The sequence below is a fragment of the Zea mays genome, chromosome 6, assembly GCF_902167145.1.
Source record: "Zea mays cultivar B73 chromosome 6, Zm-B73-REFERENCE-NAM-5.0, whole genome shotgun sequence".
NCBI lineage: Eukaryota > Viridiplantae > Streptophyta > Magnoliopsida > Poales > Poaceae > Zea > Zea mays.
Window position 1 is genome coordinate 131,819,939 of NC_050101.1, and position 19,150 is coordinate 131,839,088.

General features: G+C 52.9%; 1 protein-coding gene across 1 annotated transcript; it reads left to right on the forward strand.

The window, feature by feature from the left end:
• The first annotated feature begins 1,400 nt into the window (after window positions 1-1,400).
• On the forward strand, window positions 1,401-4,507 carry LOC103630007 (BTB/POZ domain-containing protein). The gene is made up of 5 exons (NM_001330581.1): window positions 1,401-2,013; window positions 2,761-3,508; window positions 3,603-3,639; window positions 3,747-3,880; window positions 3,969-4,507. The coding sequence occupies exons 1-5, from the start codon at window positions 1,518-1,520 to the stop codon at window positions 4,294-4,296; spliced, it is 1,743 nt and encodes a 580-aa protein (NP_001317510.1). The 5' UTR covers window positions 1,401-1,517; the 3' UTR covers window positions 4,297-4,507.
• Window positions 4,508-19,150: the final 14,643 nt, after the last annotated feature.

Consider the following 19,150-nt stretch of genomic DNA (forward strand, 5'->3'; position numbering starts at 1 on the left):
AGACCCTGGCAAACAAGATTCGAAGTTATGAAAGCATAAGATGGACGGATCATGACGTCGTGCATCTCATGTAAAGGTTATTTACTGTAATTGATCCCCATCTTGTTAATCTTATTCATGAAAACCCTAGGTATACCAAAATGTTGTCCGAGGACATCTTTGGTAAGTTTGTAAGCGAACTCATGATGGTAAAAGATGCAAGGTACGTCAATGACATCGCCAACAGACCTCTTCCTCTTTACAAGCCGCAACCTGTTGCACTCAAAGCAACAACCAGCATGGAGACACTCCCAAATAAGGTAGCATAAGTGGAGGCTGTCAGACTTAATGAGGAAGAAATGTCGCTTGTAATAAAGCGCTTCAACACCACATTGAAAGGACGCAAGGACTATCCCAACAAGAACAAATCAAGGGGAAAACGTTCATGTTTCAAGTGTGGTAAAACTGGTCATTTTATTGCTTAATGCCCCGGTAATAAGAATGACCAGGTACAAGATAATAAAGAGAAGAAGGAGAAGAAGAAGTTCTACAGAAAGACGAAGGTTGAGGCGCACATCGGTAAGGAATGGGACTCGGACTGTTCTTCATCTGACTCCGGTGTTGAACGTGGGCCGTGGGCTGCTGCGGGTCGTGGATAAGATAGATATTACATTGCCCGTTAGTGGAGACAGTTTTGGGGACCAACTTCTTGTCTCGGTAAATGTGCTCAAGAAAGTTAGTAGGGTTGGTTGCCAGAAAAAGGAGAGGAAGAAGAGAGTGAGTAAAGAGGCCACATTTAGACTTGTATCCCCTGCTGTGCCTGAGTCAGTGGCATGATAAGTGGTCACATTAGTGATCAGGCAATTAAGGCCATGTTTGGTTTCTTTAGTCTAGGGACTAAAGTTTAGTTAGGGGACTAAAGTTTATTATCTAACATGTTTGGTTCTAGGGACTAAAAATAGTAAGAATAACATTTAACATTCTCCTGCTATTAGTACAATTAAACTAAATGAGGGTAAATGCAGAATTAATATGGTTTAGTCCCTTTTAGCACATATGTGAAGGACTAAAGACTAAATCATTTTAGTCCATATTTTAGTCCTAGTGTTTGGCAAAAAAGGGACTAAATAGAACTAAAAACTAGAGACTAATGTTTAGTCACTCTAACCAAACACCCCCTAAACTATCATGGTAGGAGGTCTATCAAGCTAGAAGAGAGTATGATTTGGCCACACTTGGGAAATGGTGTTACTAAATCCTTTAATTTTAGAAAAAAATCTATAATGTCATTTGTATAAATTGTTTTTAAAATTAAATAAAAAATCTCTTGTTAACCCTATTTGAAATGGCATGATATAAATTAACTCTTTTTTAAATTTCCACGGAATGAAATATCTTCTCCGTCGCCGGGCCTCCCGTCCGAATCGGATATTTTTTGCGCACCAGTTCTGTCTTCTGTGGGCTATCCGCCTATCCCCCAAGGCCCCAACCCATCACTTTCCACGCCGCCGGCCGCTGCGCTCCCAGTCCGGAGAGACATGGACTCGGAACCCGATGTCGAGCTTCGGGGCCTTGACATCGACGTAGAACTTGACCCGGAGGACCTTCAGCCGTCGGTGCCCCTCAAAAAGGTCCCCGGCGGCGACCTCTTCGAGGCGGCGCGGGCCGGGGATTGCGACCGCCTCGCCCTCCTCCTCGACGCCGGCGCCAACGTCAACGCGCGTGACCGTTGGGACTCCGTCGCGCTCTATTACGCCTGCCTGGCGGGACACGCCGAGGCCGCGCGGATGTTGCTCGAGGCCGGCGCCGTCTGCGCCGAGCGCACCTTCGACGGCGACCGTTGCCACTACGCGGCCCTCAACCTGCGCTTACGCTGGCTGCTCAAGTCGTTCGAGGCCAGGCCGCCACCGCTCGCGCCGCTCCCCACCGCGCTGCGGGCGACGTTCCTTGCCTGCCCTGCCAACCGCACCGCTTTCCTCGAGATGCTCCAGGGGAGCGCCGGCGCCGAATCCGCCGCCCTCGCCGCGGCCGCCGGTGAGAACTGCTTGCCCACATTTCTTCGAGTTCTCGTTGTTGAGCTCTGTTGATGGTAGGTCCAAAGATTATATTAGTAATTTGGTTATTACCCTATTAATCATAGGTACTAGGAAGGATGATTCATTTTAATAATATTCGTATTGCTAGCTATTTATCTCATGGATATTCCAGATCATCGGGAGTTAAAGGATTTTCATTTTGTAATTAATATGCTTGCTTCCTGTAATACAGCATGTGCAATCGGTTCATCTTGCTGTATTCAATGTTTAGTACTACAATACATTATGCTTGCATAACTTATTTTTTCTAGCACAATGAGCATAAGTGTGAATTCAAGTATGCAACTTTATTTTCATGCATTTCTTTGGTTGCTCATTTTGAGCTATTTTGGTTCCAAGTAGAAATATTGGAATTGAGGATGCAATTCAGAATTTGGGATATTGATGTTCTTGAATATAATTGCATGTTCAGGCACAACTATGTTGATAATAATCTTAAGAGTAGTTACTTCAATATTCAAATTGTTAACTGTTCATTACATGTGTATGCCAATGTCTATCTAAGGTTATTAAGAGTGGATAAGATCTGAAATTTTGAAACTATGAGAAGATCCAAGCCATGTGTTCTTAGCTATTAAAATGCATCATGTGTAGTCAATTGGTTATTTCATCTGTAGAAGTTTAAATGTTGACTTTGCTTTATTACATATAGAAGCTGTTTTAACATATATACCTGAATATGCAGGATTTGGCCCAAAGGATGATCCATCAAGTGCTTGCCTTTTCCCTCCAGATATCACATTCTATGTGGACAGAAAGCCTGTTGAAGCTCATCGGGTCATCCTTTGTGCCCGATCTCCTTTCTTCGAAAAGAAGTTCAAGACAGACTGGAAAGACAGGAAGGAAGTGAGATTTTCTAACCAAAAGTTGTATTTTGGCGCCTTATACAGCCTCATCCATTTCTTCTATTCTGATAGACTCGAGGTAGCTGTTGACGACATGGAAAATTTGGCGCGTGCATGCAAAGTTTGCAAGTGCGAGGAGTTGCAAAAAGTTTTGGATAAAGAAGTTGTGCATCAGAAGTATGCGGAGTACAAGTCAGCAAGAGAACTGGATATGGACAGCTCACAGAAACGATTCATCTTACAAGCGCAATCCTTGCCTGAGGAAGATCGCCTTCCATCAGCCTTGCAGCGTATTCTGCAGACTTGTCTAGCAAACTCAAGAGAAGGTTACTGTAGTGAGGAATCAAATGAGATGATAAGGAACTCAGAGGATGATGATCTTGCAGATCTTTATATTAAAGTAGGTGATAAGGTTTTCCATTGTCATCAGGTGATTTTGGCCTCAAGGTCAGAGTACTTTAGAGCCAGGCTATCTCGAACTGTTGATTTTCTTGAAGGTAACTGTGGCTTTGAAGCTGCTCAGAATGTTCCGCTTCTTGAGGAGCATGACATAAGTGCAGAAGCATTTGAAAAGATGCTCGAATACATGTAAGATCCTATTGTAATATGCTTTACCACTATTGTTTTGTTGTTGCTGTTGCTGTTGCTGTTTTCTGGCTTACTTTTTACTTGTAAAACTTAGGTATACTGATAAGCTAGAGCATTTGGACCCTGGCCAGGTAGGTTCTTATGGGTACAAAACTTGAGTTTGTTACCTCTTTTTGTAATAAATGACAATTCTGATTCACTTTTCTCATGAAACTAAATTCAAGTACAACTGTGGCAGGCTGAAGAACTATTTGATGTTGCATCAAGGTACCTGCTGTTTCCCCTTAAGCGGGTTGTAGCTGATATGCTGCTGCCATATCTCGAACATGTTTCGCCTGCAGAACTGTGCCACTGGTTGATGATGTCAGACATGTACGACTGCTCACTGCTCTTGATGCTTGCTGGGAATAGTTTAACTAGTTTTTGTTTTACTGAATTTCAGATTTTACTTCTAACGCAGATACGGTGTCATGAAAATAAGGGAGTATATCTTGGATATCATTGCTTGCAACTTTGAGATGTTTGCAGCCACCCGGGAGTTCCGGGCCTTGCTCTTGACTCTTCCACCACCATCCGGAGATGACTCACTACGGACAACACGTCCCAGTGCACCTGGGACTGGAGGCAACACCGACCAAGGCAACATTCTTGATGATTTGCGTGAGAAGTGGCTAGAAGCAGAGGGTGCCGAGCTCGACGAGAGGGATGAGAGTGCAGCTCTGTTCGACAAGCGACTGGAGATGCTTATGCTAGTTGCAGAGAAAGAAGCCGATGATGAAGACGCTTGAGTTTCGGAGAGTACGTGTGCTAGGGTAGCATTGTTTTTGCATTCTTCACTGCGCAGTTGTTTAGGTTTGTGAGTTACAAGTTCATCTTTTGTTGTATGAACTTCAAACAGATCAGTTTTGACCCATCAAGTATCCAGTGAGCAAGTATTTATGAACGAATTAAACGATGTAAGTTTCTTGCATATAATATGCGATTTTGATGTAGGGTCTAGATGATAGAACTCCTAGAGCTAATAGCTAGCTAGTTAATAAATTATTAGTTAGATTAAGTCAGCTAATGAACTAATTATTAGTTGTGAGGTATCTAACTATTAGCTATAGCATTAGCTGAGTTTGTTTGAAACTCAACAAGTAATTTTTAGTAGCTAACTATTACTTCTAGAGTTTCAAACATAGTTTTAGTTTTATGCTCCCTGTAAAGTGCTTTTTCATTGCCCGATTGATCGAGACCTGCTCATGGAATAAAACTAAGATGTTTCTTAGGAATTGCAACAGCTCCATGTTGTCGGTTACTATGTTTTGTTGTCTTCTAATTTTTTAACTAAAATATAACAAATAAAAAGAACAGAGGGAATATCCGTGATATCATGTCCCTTGGGATGGTGATATCCTGGACCAATGTTTAATATAATTAATAGAGTATTTATACAAAAAGTTGCATCTTTTTTTTGAAAACCTATATCGAAAAAACCTTCGAGTTAAGCGTGTTTGGCTTAGAGCAATTTGGGATTGGTGACCGATTGAAAAGTTTTCTCAGGTATGCATGAGTGAGGACAAAGTACGTACAAAAGACCTATGTTGGTCTCTGGGGACGGTATATTATCCTAGAGAGCTGCCAGGATTGAGTACCGTCGGTCCGGGATTGGACGGGATGTTACAAGTGGTATCAGAGCCGACACTCGAGATTTCACGGGTGTGTGTGGGCTAAGGGGTTCAGGTATATGGCGCATGACACATGTGGGCCTGGAGTGGTCACATGGCATGTCATATGACGACACTAGACACACAGACGTGGTTATAAGGGGAGGTTCCTAGATTGGGGTTGACCGACGAGATCGTCGGTCTTCTAAGGGGGGTGGATTGTGATATCCTGACCCCTGGTATGGTGATATCCTGGCCCAAGGCTTAATAAAATTAATAGTATCTATGCCAACAAGGTGCATCTTTTTTTCGGAAGCCTATCTCGAAGAAACCTTTAAGTTAAGTGTGTTTGGCTTAGAGCAATTTGAGATGAGTGATCGACCGGGAAGTTTTCTCGAGTGCCCATGAGTGAGGACAAAGTGCGCACAAAAAACCTGTATTGGTCTGTGGGGACGATATATTATCCTAGAGAGCTGCCAGAAGTGAGTACCGCTGGTCCGGGATTGGACGAACGCTAAATATCATGTGTCATCTATAGCATATATCATACTATTTATCCTATTTTTAGATAGTGGAAGACAAAAAAAACCCTACTTTAGGAGATGTTTGAATGCACTAGAGTTAATAGTTAGTGGCTAAAATTTGTCGTAGACATTCAAACACTCTAGTTAATAGTTTAGCTATTAGCTATTTTTAGTAAATTAGTTAATAGTTAGCTAATTTTACAAATAATTTTTTAGCCAACCAACTATTAACTCTAATATATTTAAACACCCCTTACCTATTTCAGCACTCGAATTTGTCGGCCTCTTATTTTCCCCTTTATTAACCACTTCTGTTGGCCCAACACATAGACACGTAAAAATTTGATGGGTCGTTTCTTCCCCTGCGAGTGTTGTGTCGTGCGCTCTTTTCCTTCCTCGCGGTCGAACGCTTCACTCTCGTTACATGCCTCTTTCACCGATGTTCCCAACTTCCCAACCCCGACCACCACATCGTGAGGGCATGCCGCGTCTCCATGACGGGGACAACCCAGGCACGCCAACACCACCGCTGCAGAGGGCCATGCGACAACGCCGCCTCAAACAACCCGTTGAGCACCAAAAGTGCCTAGCGGACGGTCCGTCTCTTAGACCGGACGGTCCGTGGTCCGAATTATCCACCGTAGCGGCACGAACCATCCACTCGTGCGCAGAATTAGTTAGGGTTTCAGATTTTTTGCGGGATTTCTTAGCTAAACATGTGGGACTAACTCGAGAACTGACTTATAACGGGTCTAGACCTCCCACTTTATATACATGAAGGACTATGGCCGATTGAACCCCCACATCGATCCAATCAACTCTACTTATTGTTTTTACCTTATGCATTAGGAGTAACTCTAGTTTAGCCCTAGTTTAGCCTTCTTCCACCTCGAAGCTTAACCTCTCTTTGGCTCTACGTCGATTAGAGACGTCTTGGGTGGCCTGCTGGCGCTAAGACACGTCTTTCTGACGGGTCAGGCGAGATTTAGGTCTGCTGCGAAGAAGACGACTCTCTGCGCCATAGCGGATCGTCCGAGCCCCAGCGTGGATCGTCCGGATGTATGTAGAGAAGGAGCCGCTCCTGCGCCTAGATCACGGACCGTCCGCACCTCTGTAGAGAGCACCGCCAGGTGGTTCATTCTAATGTTTGGCACCTAGATCGGGGCCAACAAACTTTTTGGGGACTCTGCTAGGGACTAGGTGTCTAGATCTACTAAAAATCAGGCTCTCAAATGGCGTGTTCTAAAGATCACACAAATATCTTCCCAGACAATATCCTGAAGTCGGTTGTTGAAAGTCTGACGACCGATGAGCAACATCAATACGAAGACTACATGCGTCAAGCGAAGGAGAAATTCTTGTCACAATACATGGTAGATCGCCACCAGAAGGTTGCCAAACATGGAGAGACCGATGTCACATCTCTTCTATCTTCGCTTCAAATCCCCAACGTAAGTAAACCCGACGACATCCAATCTATTACACAGTATGTAGATCAGCAACAGAATCAAATGAAACGATAGATTGGAGGATTAGGAGAATCAATTAGAAAATTAACACGTTCGTTGGTGAAATCTGTTGCTCCTAGTTTTCCATCATATGAAACTAGTAATAGGATATATATATATGTCTAATACATCAGCAACAAATGGGGATTCGCGTCCCAGCCATTATATGGTATGCCGATGAACTCATATCCAGGGCAAATACCATCATCGTCGTCCCTGCTTGGCAGATCAACGCCCCTGGACACGGTCGGACTGTCCGAGCTTTTGCCCAAACAATCCGACCCTTCTGCGTACCATCCGGCTTTGCCTGTCGGGCAGTCCAAGGTCGCACTAGGACCACCACGTGGCACCACAATAGTAGCAAACACAATCGGATATTCTGGACTTAACATTGGACAGCCCGGCATCACGCTAGACCGTCTGGCCGCCTAGGTCGTACAATTCGGATATGCATATGCAGAACCTATTGTTGCACACTATGCACCAATTTATCACACACCGCAATAGTAGTACGTTCCGCGTCCTACATATTTAAGCCACATCACACCATATGATCACAGGCCGATCAACATTATCGATCGGTCACGACAAGAAGATCGGCATAGCAACACCGACCGAATGAGCTCCACAACACAGGATCTGGTGGTCTGCCATCGGGCGCAATGGAGAAAATTAGGGAAGAGATGACTTAACTATTTCGAGATAGGGTCGGAGTTAGTGTAGTCAGAGTAGGGCAGTCATATCAAAAGCCATATAGAAGATATCACCAGTTTGACATTGTCCCATACCCACAAAGGGCAAGGATACCGGAGTTTTCTAAGTTTTTCTGGTGAAAGTGGTAGAAGCACACATGAACATGTAGGCCAGTTCCTAGCATACCTAGACGAATTGGCCGATGGGGAGGCCTTTCGTGTTCGTTTATTTTCTTTATCCCTTACTAGTACCGCTTTTGCATGGTATGTCGCCCTGCCTCCTAATTCCATTAATTCTTGGAATGATTTAGAGTAAATTTCATGAGCATTTCTTTTCTGGAGAATATGAATTATGGTTGATTGATTTAGCCTCAGTCCGACAAGGATGCAAAGAATCGGTTAATGATTATATTCGGAGGTTCTAGGACACTAGAAACCGATGCTTTCGGATCCATGTCGCAGACAAAGAGCTAGCAGGGCTTGCTTTTAATGGGTTGCTATCCTACTGAAGAGACAAATTATATGTCATTCAATTCTTTTCAATAGCTCAGCTACATTAGCGGGCTTTGTCTTGTGAAAGACGATGTAAAGAGACATCAAAATCGGTCGCCCATACCATACATCTAATAGAGCATGGTAGTTCAAATGATGAATCCGTCCGGACTAGGTGGTGGAAATGCAAGAGGGGCTCAACAACTTCAAAATAAATGAGGTTTGCCACTTAGTTCCACGTCCTAACCAAAATGTTGTAGGGACAAAATGATTGTTCCATAACAAGCATGATGAAAATGGTGTGGTGACAAGGAACAAGGCGTGGCTTGTGTCCAAAGGTTATTCACAAGTCCAAGGTTTGGATTTCAATTAAACCTTTGCACCCATAGCTAGGCTTGAGTCAATTTGCATATTATTAGCCTATGTTGTTTACCATGATTTCAAGTTGTTTAAGATGAACGTGAAGAGTGCTGTCGGGGACCATAATTAGGGGTACCCCCAAGACTCCTAATCTCAGCTGGTAACCCCCATCAGCACACAGCTGCAAAGGCCTGATGGGCGCGATTAAGGTCAAGGCTCAGTCCTCTCAAGGGACACGATCTTGCCTCGCCCGAGCCCAGCCTCGGGCAAAGGCAGCCGACCCCGGAGGATTCACGTCTCGCCCGAGGGCCCCCTCAAGCAACGGACACACCTTCGGCTCGCCCGAGGCCTAGTCTTCGCAGAGAAGCAACCTTGGCCAGATCGCCACGCCAACCGACCGTATCGCAGGAGCATTTAATGCAAGGATCGCCTGACACCTTATCCTGACGCACGCTCTTCAGTCGACAGAGCCGAAGTGACCGCAGTCACTTCGCCGCTCCACTAACCGACCTGACAAGAAAACAGCGCCGCCTGCATCGCTTCGACTGCTGTGCCACTCGACAGAGTGAGGTTGATAGCAGCTAAGTCCAGCCTCGGGCGCCATAGGAAGCTCCGCCTCGCCCGACCCCAGGGCTCGGCCCCCGTCTCGGCCTCGGAAGATGGACTTCGCCTCGCCCGACCCCAGGGCTCGGACTCAACCACAACTCAGAAGACGATGGACTCCGCCTCGCCCGACCCCAGGGCTCTGACACAGCCTCGGCCTCGGAAAACGGTCTCCGCCTCGCCCGACCCGAGGCTCAGACTCGACCTCGACCTCGGAAGACGGACTTGACCTTGACCTCGGAGGAGCCTCCGCCTCGCCCGACCTAGGGCTCGGACCGACCAAGTCACAGGGGGGGGGCCATCATTACCCTACCCCTAGCTAGCTCAGGCTACGGGGAACAAGACCGACGTCCCATCTGGCTCGCCTCGGTAAACAAATAATGATGGCGCCCCGCGTGCTCCATGACGACGGCGGCTCTCAGCCCCTTACGGAAGCAAGGAGACGTCAGCAAGGATTCGACAGCCCCGACAGTTGTCCTTCCGCAGGGCTCCAGCTCTCCTTCGACGGCCACGGCATCACATGAACAGGGTGCCAAAACCTCTCCGACTGCCACGACGGCATGTACTTAGGGCTCTAGCTCCTCTCTGCTAGACATGTTAGCACATTGCTACACCCCCATTGTACACCTGGACCCTCTCCTTACGCCTATAAAAGGAAGGTCCAGGGGTCTCGTACGAGAAGGTTGGCCGTGCGGGGGAACGGGCTGGCGCCTAAGGCTCTCTCTCTCTCTCTCTCCCACGCGGACGCTTGTAACCCCCTACTGCAAGCGCACCCGACCTGGGCGCAGGGCAACACGAAGGCTGCGGGTTTCCCCTTTTGCCTATTTCTCCCCCCTTCGTGCTCCGTCTCGCGCCGACCCATCTGGGCTGGGGCACGCGGCGAAAATTCACTCGTGGGTCCAGGGACCCCCCGGGGTCAAAACGCCGACAGTTGGCGCGCCAGGTGGGGGCCTGCTGCGTGTTGACAAACAGCTTCCCGTCAAGCTCCAGATGGGTAGTCTCCAGCAACCTCTCCAACCCGGGACGATTCTCTGTTTCGGGAGTCTTGAGTTCATGTCCCTCGACGGCAGCTACGACATGATACTCCTTCCTCCGCCGCGCGACAGCGACAATGGCGGCCATCAGCCCGCCCGCCGACGGTGGAATCAACGACGTCTTCCCCACGTGGCGGAAGAACAACATTCGGGTTTGTCCCGTCACCTCCCCCGCCGACGGAGGAGGAGGCGGGGCAACCATGGCCAAGCAGGAGGCGGCACCTCGTCGGTTGTCGAGCAAGTCGACGACGTCGGCGCCCCAACGGGGGATGCGTCGGGCGTCGACCTCGCGTCTGAGACGAAGACGAGCGCCGTTTCCCCGTAACGCGTCGACTCCAAGTGGACGGACGACACCAGCACACTCGCGAAGGACTTGCTGGGCGTCGCCCTCGTACCTGAGACAACGGTGCAGTCCGCCCCTGACGCGACTTCGTCACCACCCGTCGACCAAGAGGTACCGACCGATTCCCATCTCGTGCCTTTTGGATTTAGCCTCGACCCACCAAGCGACTCCGCTTCGATGGAAGCCTTCATAGAGGCATGTGCCAACCCTCCGGGGTATCATATGCGGTCGCCCTGGGACAGACTGACGGTCGTCTCAACCTATGGACCCTCCGGTTCCGAGGAAGACGACGAGCCCGACTTTTGTTGGGTTTTCTCCGGGCTCGGTAACCCCAGTGCCATGCGGGACTTCATGACCGCATGCGACTACTGCCTCTCCGATTGTTCCGATGGTAGCCGCAGCTTCGGCGACGAGGACTGCAGCCCAAGTCGTGAATGTTTCCACGTCGATCTAGGGGGTCCCGGCGAAGGCAACCATCTTGGTATACCGGAGAACGGCGATCCCCCTAGGCCTGCGCCTCGCGTTGACATCCTTCGGGAGCTAGCTGTGGTCCCAGTCCTTGCGGGGGGTCAGGACGCACAACTCGAGCAAATCCACGAAATGCAGGCCAGGCTCGACGAGGGAGCAGGAACACTTGAGAAGTTCCGACGGAACATCGGACAGGAATGGGCAGACCAAGCGCCGACCGGAGAAGCGCGTCATCTACCCCAGGGCATCTAGCACCGCATCGCCGACGACGTCAGGGCAAGGCCGCCACCGGCTTCCAGTGGGGTCGGCCAGAACCTGGCTGCAGCAGCAATACTACTCCGCGCGATGCCGGAACCATCGACCACCGAAGGACGGCGTATCCAGGGAGAGCTCAAGAATCTCCTGGAGGATGCCGCGGTCCGACGGGCCGAAAGCTCTGCCTCCCGAAGGCAGGGGTACCCCTCGGAGCATCGCGCCGCGACTTCCCGATTTATGCGGGAAGCCTCGGTCCACACCGGGTGCATGCGCAACACGGCGCCTGCGGCCCCGGGTCGCCTCGGCAACGAGCACCACCACCGCAACCGTCGAGCCTACCTCGACGAGAGGGTGCGCCGAGGCTACCACCCCAGGCGTGAGGGACGCTACGACAGCGGGGAGGATCGGAGTCCCTCGCCCGAACCACCCGGTCCGCAGGCTTTCAGCCGGGCCATACGACGGGCGCCGTTCCCGACCCGGTTCCGAACCCCGACTACCATCACAAAGTACTCAGGGGAGACGAGGTCGAAACTGTGGCTCGCGGACTACCGGCTGGCCTGCCAGCTGGGTGGAACGAACGATGACAACCTCATCATCCGCAACCTCCTCCTGTTCCTCTCCGACACCGCTCGAGCCTGGCTAGAGCATCTGCCTCCGGGGCAGATCTCCAACTAGGATGACCTGGTCCAAGCCTTCGCCGGCAACTTCCAGGGCACGTACGTGCGCCCTGGGAACTCCTGGGATCTCCGAAGCTGCCGCCAGCAGCCGAGAGAGTCTCTCCGGGACTACATCCGGCGATTCTCGAAGCAGCGCACCGAGCTGCCCAACGTCACCGACTCGGATGTCATCGGCGCGTTCCTCGCCGACACCACATGCCGCGACCTGGTGAGCAAGCTGGGTCGCAAGACCCCCACCAGGGCGAGCGAGCTGATGGACATCGCCACCAAGTTCGCCTCTGGCCAGGAGGCGGTTGAGGCCATCTTTCGAAAGGACAAGTAGCCCCAGGGCCGCCAGCCGGAAGATGTCCCCGAGGCGTCCACTCAGCGCGGCACCAGGAAGAAGGGCAAGAAGAAGTCGCAAGCGAAACACGACGCCGCCGACGCGAACCTTGTCGCCGCCGCTGAGTACAAGAACCCTCGGAAACCTCCCGGAGGAGTCAATCTCTTCGACAAGATGCTCAAGGAGTCGTGCCCCTATCATCAGGGGCCCGTCAAGCACACCCCTGAGGAGTGCGTCATGCTTCGGTGCCACTTTCATAAGGCCGGGCCACCTGCGGAAGGTGGCAGGGCCCACAACAACGACAAGAAGGAGGATCACAAGGCAGAGGAGTTCCCCGAGGTCCACGACTGCTTCATGATTTACGGTGGGCCAGTGGCGAACGCCTCGGCTCGGCACCGCAAGCAAGAGCGTCGGGAGGTCTGCTCGGTAAAGGTGGCAGCGCTAGTCTACCTAGACTGGTCCGATAAGCCCATCACCTCCGACCAGGGCGACCACCCCGACCGCGTGCCGAGCCCGGGGAAGTATCCGCTTGTTGTCAACCCCGTCATCGGCAACGTCAGGCTCACCAAGGTCCTCATGGACGGAGGCAGCAACCTCAACATCATCTACGCCGAGACCCTCGGGCTCCTGTGGATCGATCTGTCCTTGATCCGGGCAGGCGCGGCGCCTTTTCACGGGATCATCCCCGGAAAACGCGTCCAACCCCTCGGACAACTCGATCTGCCCGTCTGCTTTGGGACTCCCTCCAACTTCCGAAGGGAAACCCTCACGTTCGAGGTGGTAGGGTTCCGAGGAACCTACCACGCAGTACTGGGGAGGCCATGCTACGCCAAGTTCATGGCCGTCCCCAACTACACCTACCTCAAGCTCAAGATGCCGGGCCCCAACGGGGTCATCACCGTCGGCCCCACGTACCGACACGCGTACGAATGCGACGTGGAGTGCGTGGAGTACGCCGAGGCCCTCGCTGAATCCGAGGCCCTCATCGCCGACCTGAAGAGCCTCTCCAAGGAGGCGCCAGACGTGAAGCGCCATGCCGACAACTTTGAGCCAGCAGAGATGGTTAAGTTCGTCCCTCTCGACCCCAGCAACGACGCCTCCAAGCAGATACGGATCGGCTCCGAGCTCGACCCCAAATAGGAAGCAGTGCTCGTCGACTTTCTCCGCGCGAACGCCGAAGTCTTTGCGTGGAGTCCCTCGGACATGCCTGGCATACCGATGGATGTCGCCGAGCACTCGCTGGATATCCGAGCTGGAGCCCGACCCGTGAAGCAGCCTCTGAGCCGATTCGACGAAGAAAAGCGCAGAGCCATAGGCGAGGAGATCCACAAGCTGATGGCCGTAGGGTTTATCAAAGAGGTATTCCATCCCGAATGGCTTGCCAACCCTGTGCTTGTGAGAAAGAAAGGAGGGAAATGGCGGATGTGTGTAGACTACACTGGTCTAAATAAAGCATGTTCGAAGGTTCCCTACCCTTTGCCTCGCATCGATCAAATCATGGATTCAACTGCTGGGTGCGAAACCCTGTCTTTCCTCGATGCCTACTCAGGGTATCACCAAATCAGGATGAAAGAGTCCGACCAGCTTGCGACTTCTTTCATCACACCTTTTGGCATGTACTGCTACGTTACTATGCCATTTGGTTTGAGGAATGCGGGTGCGACATACCAAAGGTGCATGAACCACGTGTTCGGAGAGCACATTGGTCGAACGGTCAAGGCTTACGTCGATGACATCGTAGTCAAGACGAGGAAAGCCTCCGACCTCCTCTCCAACCTTGAAACGACATTCCGGTGTCTCAAGGCGAAAGGCGTAAAACTCAATCCCGAGAAGTGCGTCTTCGGAGTCCCCCGAGGCATGCTCTTTGGGTTCATCGTCTCCGAGCGGGGCATCGAGGCCAACTCGGAGAAAATTGCGGCCATCACCAACATGGGGCCCATCAAGGACCTGAAAGGCGTACAGAGGGTCATGGGATGCCTTACGGCTCTGAGCCGTTTCATCTCGCGCCTCGGCGAAAGAGGCCTACCTCTGTACCGCCTCTTAAGAAAGACCGAGCGCTTCACTTGGACCCCCGAGGCCGGGGAAGCCCTCGGCAACCTGAAGGCGCTCCTTACGAACGCACCCATCCTGGTGCCCCCCGCTGCCGGAGAAGCCCTCTTGATCTACGTCGCCGCTACCACTCAGGTGGTCAGTGCCGCGATCGTGGTTGAGAGACGAGAAGAAGGGCATGCATTGCCCGTCCAGAGGCCGGTCTACTTCATCAGTGAGGTACTGTCCGAGACCAAGATCCGCTACCCACAAATTCAGAAGCTGCTGTACGCAGTGATTCTGACGCGGCGGAAGTTGCGACACTACTTCGAGTCGCATCCGGTGACCGTGGTGTCATCCTTCCCCCTGGGGGAGATCATCCAGTACAGAGAAGCCTCGGGTAGGATTGCAAAGTGGGCGGTGGAAGTCATGGGCGAGACGATCTCGTTCGCCCCTCGGAAGGCCATCAAGTCCCAAGTCTTGGCGGACTTTGTGGCTGAATGGGTCAACACCCAGCTCCCAACGGCTCCGACCCAACCGGAACTCTTGACCCTGTTTTTCGACGGGTCGCTGATGAAAACAGGGGCAGGCGCGGGCCTGCTCTTCATCTCGCCCCTCGGGAAGCACTTCCGCTACGTGCTGCGCCTCCATTTCCCGGCATCCAACAACGTGGCTGAGTACGAGGCTCTGATCAACGGGTTGCGCATCGCCATCGAGCTAGGGGTCCGACGCCTCGACGCTCGCTGTGACTCGCAGCTTGTCATCTACCAAGTCATGAAGAACTCCCACTGCCGCGACCCGAAGATGGAAGCCTACTGCGATGAGGTTCGGTGCCTGGAAGACAAGTTCTACGGGCTCGAGGTCAACCACGTTGCCTGACGATACAACGAGACTGCGGACGAGCTGGCTAAGATAGCCTCGGGGCGGACAACGGTTCCCCCAGACATCTTCTCCCGAGACCTACATCAACCCTCAGTCAAGACCGACGACACGCCCGAGCCCGAGAAGGCCTCGGCCCAACCCGAGGCACCCTCAGCTCAGCCCGAGGCGCCCTCGGCTCAGCCCGAGGCACCCTCGGCCCCCGAGGGTGAGGCACTGTGCATCGAGGAAGAGCAGAATGGGGTCCCGCCTAATCGAAACTGCAATATCTCCACCGAGGAGAGCTACCCCTCGACATAGCCAAAGCTCGGCGACTGGCGCGGCGCGCCAAGTCATTCGTCTTGCTGGGTGACGGAAGGAGCTCTACCACCGCAGCCCCTCCGGCATCCTCTAGCGATGCATATCCATCGTCGAAGGCCAGGAGCTCTTACAAGAAATACACTCGGGGGCTTGCGATCATCACACAGCGCCTCGAGCCCTTGTTGGAAACGCTTTCCGACAAGGTTTCTACTGGCCGACCGCGGTGGCCGACACCACTAGAATTGTCCGCACCTGCCAAGGGTGCCAATTCTACGCAAGGCAGACCCACCTGCCCGCTCAGGCTCTCCAAACAATACCCATCACCTGGCCGTTTGCTGTGTGGGGTCTGGACCTCATCGGTCCCTTACAGAAGGCACCCGGGGGCTACACGCACCTGCTGGTCGCCATCGACAAATTCTCCAAGTAGATCGAGGTCCGACCCCTAAACAGCATCAGGTCCGAACAGGCGGTGGCGTTCTTCACCAACATCATCCACCGCTTCGGGGTCCCGAACTCCATCATCACCGACAACGGCACCCAGTTCACTGGCAGAAAGTTCCTGGACTTCTGCGAGGATCACCACATCCGGGTGGACTGGGCCGCCGTGGCTCACCCCATGACGAATGGGCAGGTAGAACGTGCCAACGACATGATTCTACAAGGACTCAAGCCGAGGATCTACAACGACCTCCACAAGTTCGGCAGGCGATGGATGAAGGAACTCCCCTCGGTGGTCTGGAGTCTGAGGACAACGCCGAGCCGAGCCACGGGCTTCGCACCGTTCTTTCTAGTCTATGGGGCCGAGGCCATCTTGCTCACAGACTTAGAATACGGTTCCCCAAGGACGAGGGCGTACGACGACCAAAGCAATCGAACAAACCGAGAAGACTCACTGGACCAGCTGGAAGAGGCTCGGGACATGGCCTTACTACACTCGGCGCGGTACCAGCAGTCCCTGCGACGCTACCACGCCCGAGGGGTTCGGTCCCAAGACCTTCAGGTGGGCGACTTGGTGCTTCGGCTGCGTCAAGACGCCCGAGGGCGGCACAAGCTCACGCCTCCCTGGGAAGGGCCGTTCGTCATCGCCAAGGTTTTGAAGCCCGAGACGTACAAGCTGGCCAACAGTCAAGGCGAGGTCTACAACAACACTTGGAACATTCGACAGCTACGTCGCTTCTACCCTTAAGATGTTTTCAAGCCGTTCATACACCTCGTTTACATATGAAGTCTAACCATCAAGGAAGGGTCAGCCTTGCCTCGGCAAAGCCCGACCCTCCCTCGGGGGCTAGAAGGGGGGAACCCCCTCTATGTCAAAATTTTCCTCAGAAAAGGTCTTTCTGCCAGAACGTCTTTCGTGCTTTTCGACTACTTCGAAAGTGGGATCCTGAAAACGACGGAGTACACGTAAGCAGCCAAGGCCGACCGAGCCAAGGGACTCCTATGCCTCTAGGATACGGATACCTCACTCATCACCTTCTGCGATAAGTAACTCACGCTCGGATAAGCGATTCCGCTGACCGAACAAGTCTTAATGCTCGGAAGCTTTTCTGCCAAAATGATTTTTCGTGCCTTCTCGACTATATCGATAGCAGAATCCTACGGACAAGTAAGAGTACACGTAAGCGGCAAGGCCGACCGAGCCGAGGGACTCCTACGCCTCCGGGATACGGATACCTCACTCATCACCTTCCGTGAAAAGTAACTCTCGCTCGGACAAACAATTCTGTTACCGACAAATAAGTCTAGATACTCGAAACAAGAGGAAAAGAAACACAGCTTTACAACGCGACGACAGTATGTTTGGGCCTTGGCGGCCGCAAAAAACATATGCATACTACAGGCGAACCGATCCTGCAGACTCAGACGTCGATGGAGGGGGAGCAGCAGCACCCTCGGCGTCGACTCCACCTTCGGCGAAGTCCGACCGAGCCTCGGACAGCAACACGGGCGAAGGATCTCCGCTCCGAAGGACGACATCAGCACCACGCCCGGGCCATCGCCGCCAGGGTCTCTTCCAGGAACCCAGCCCGAGCAGACGGCTCGGCCGGCCGCCTCGAAGCATCAGCCAGCTGTCCCCCGAGGACACCAGCCCGGCTCGTGGCCTCGGCAACTCGACTCCGGCGCTGGTCCCGCCAGTGGACGGCCCGGCCAGGCTCCGGCCGACGAAGTATTCTTTTCGAGCCAACTCTGCCTCTGTCCATGCTGACACCGCTGCCCTCGATCCCGGCTCACCGCAGAGCGGTCGAGGGTTCCTTTAACTAAGCAAGAGAAGCCTCGGGCGGCAAGGCCGATCGAGCCGAGGGACTCCTACGCCTCCGGGATACGGATACCTCACTCGTCACCTTCGCACGAGGCAACTCACACTTGGTTAAGCGGCTCAGTTAGCCGACAGGCGAGTCCTAGTGCTCGAAATGAGGAAAAAACAAGGCTTCATGCCAAAAATACATACATGTTCCAGCCCCGACAGCCACAATGAACAGACACCGACATTCAAGGTGCCATTACAAACGGAACTCTGGTTCCACCCCCGCAGGTACGAACAACCCCCCACATTGGAGGGCCTGCGGGGCGACGAAACCCCAGGCGGCTCACCACCGCCCGCTCCGGCAGCAGCGACAACGACTTCCGCTCCGGGCGGCCAAACAACAGCAATGATGACCTCAGGGCAGACGCTGCTGTGACAAGGCCCTCGCCCACGTCCCCGCCCGAGGGGCGAGGACATGCAGAAGGCCGTAGAGTTGGAGGTCATTCCGTGGGTGGCGCCGACTATCTCGTCGGCGGAGAAACCTCTTCCGGCTGCCTCGGTGAGAGGCGGCACCGGAAGCAGCTCCGAAGCCGCTCAGACCGGAGAGCCAGACACGCGGCAGCTGCCAGCGCCACGAACGGCGAACGCCCTCCCCCTGATCACTGAGGGAAGGAGCGGGCCGCTGCCCACGCGGAGACGGACCCCAACTCGACGCACTCCCCTCCCCAACACTGATGATGAACATCCTTGAGGCTGAGGGAGGGGCAGAGGCCGCAGCCCGGCTTTCTTCTCCCCACCATCAAACTGGTGGTCACCGTCTTGGGTGACCACCGGCGAGGGGATGCGGCCGGGCTGCCTGATGAAAATCCTTGAAGCCGAGCGATGGCAGAAAGGTACCAACTTCCGCGAAGTTGCGTTCCTCCAACGACAGCAAGACAAAAGCGACGCGAGGGCTCCCCATCCGGGGGCTCGGAAGGTGGAAGGGCGCGATGCATGAGGAGAGTGCGAAGACATGGTTGCCATCCAAGGGGGTCACCCTCCTTTTAAAGGCGACTCTCCCCACTTGCGTCCTCAGCCGGCGCAGACCGAGTCTTCTCCAACACGGTCCAAGGTCCTCCCCCTACGACACGGGGGTTGGGTCCCACGCGTCATGCAAACTGGCCCAGGACGGAAGGAGCCAAAACCGCCGCGCGCGGGGCGCACAACTGCCCAGCGGTTACAAGCATTCCTCCACTATCGCCCGGACCAGCGGGTGAAAGGGCG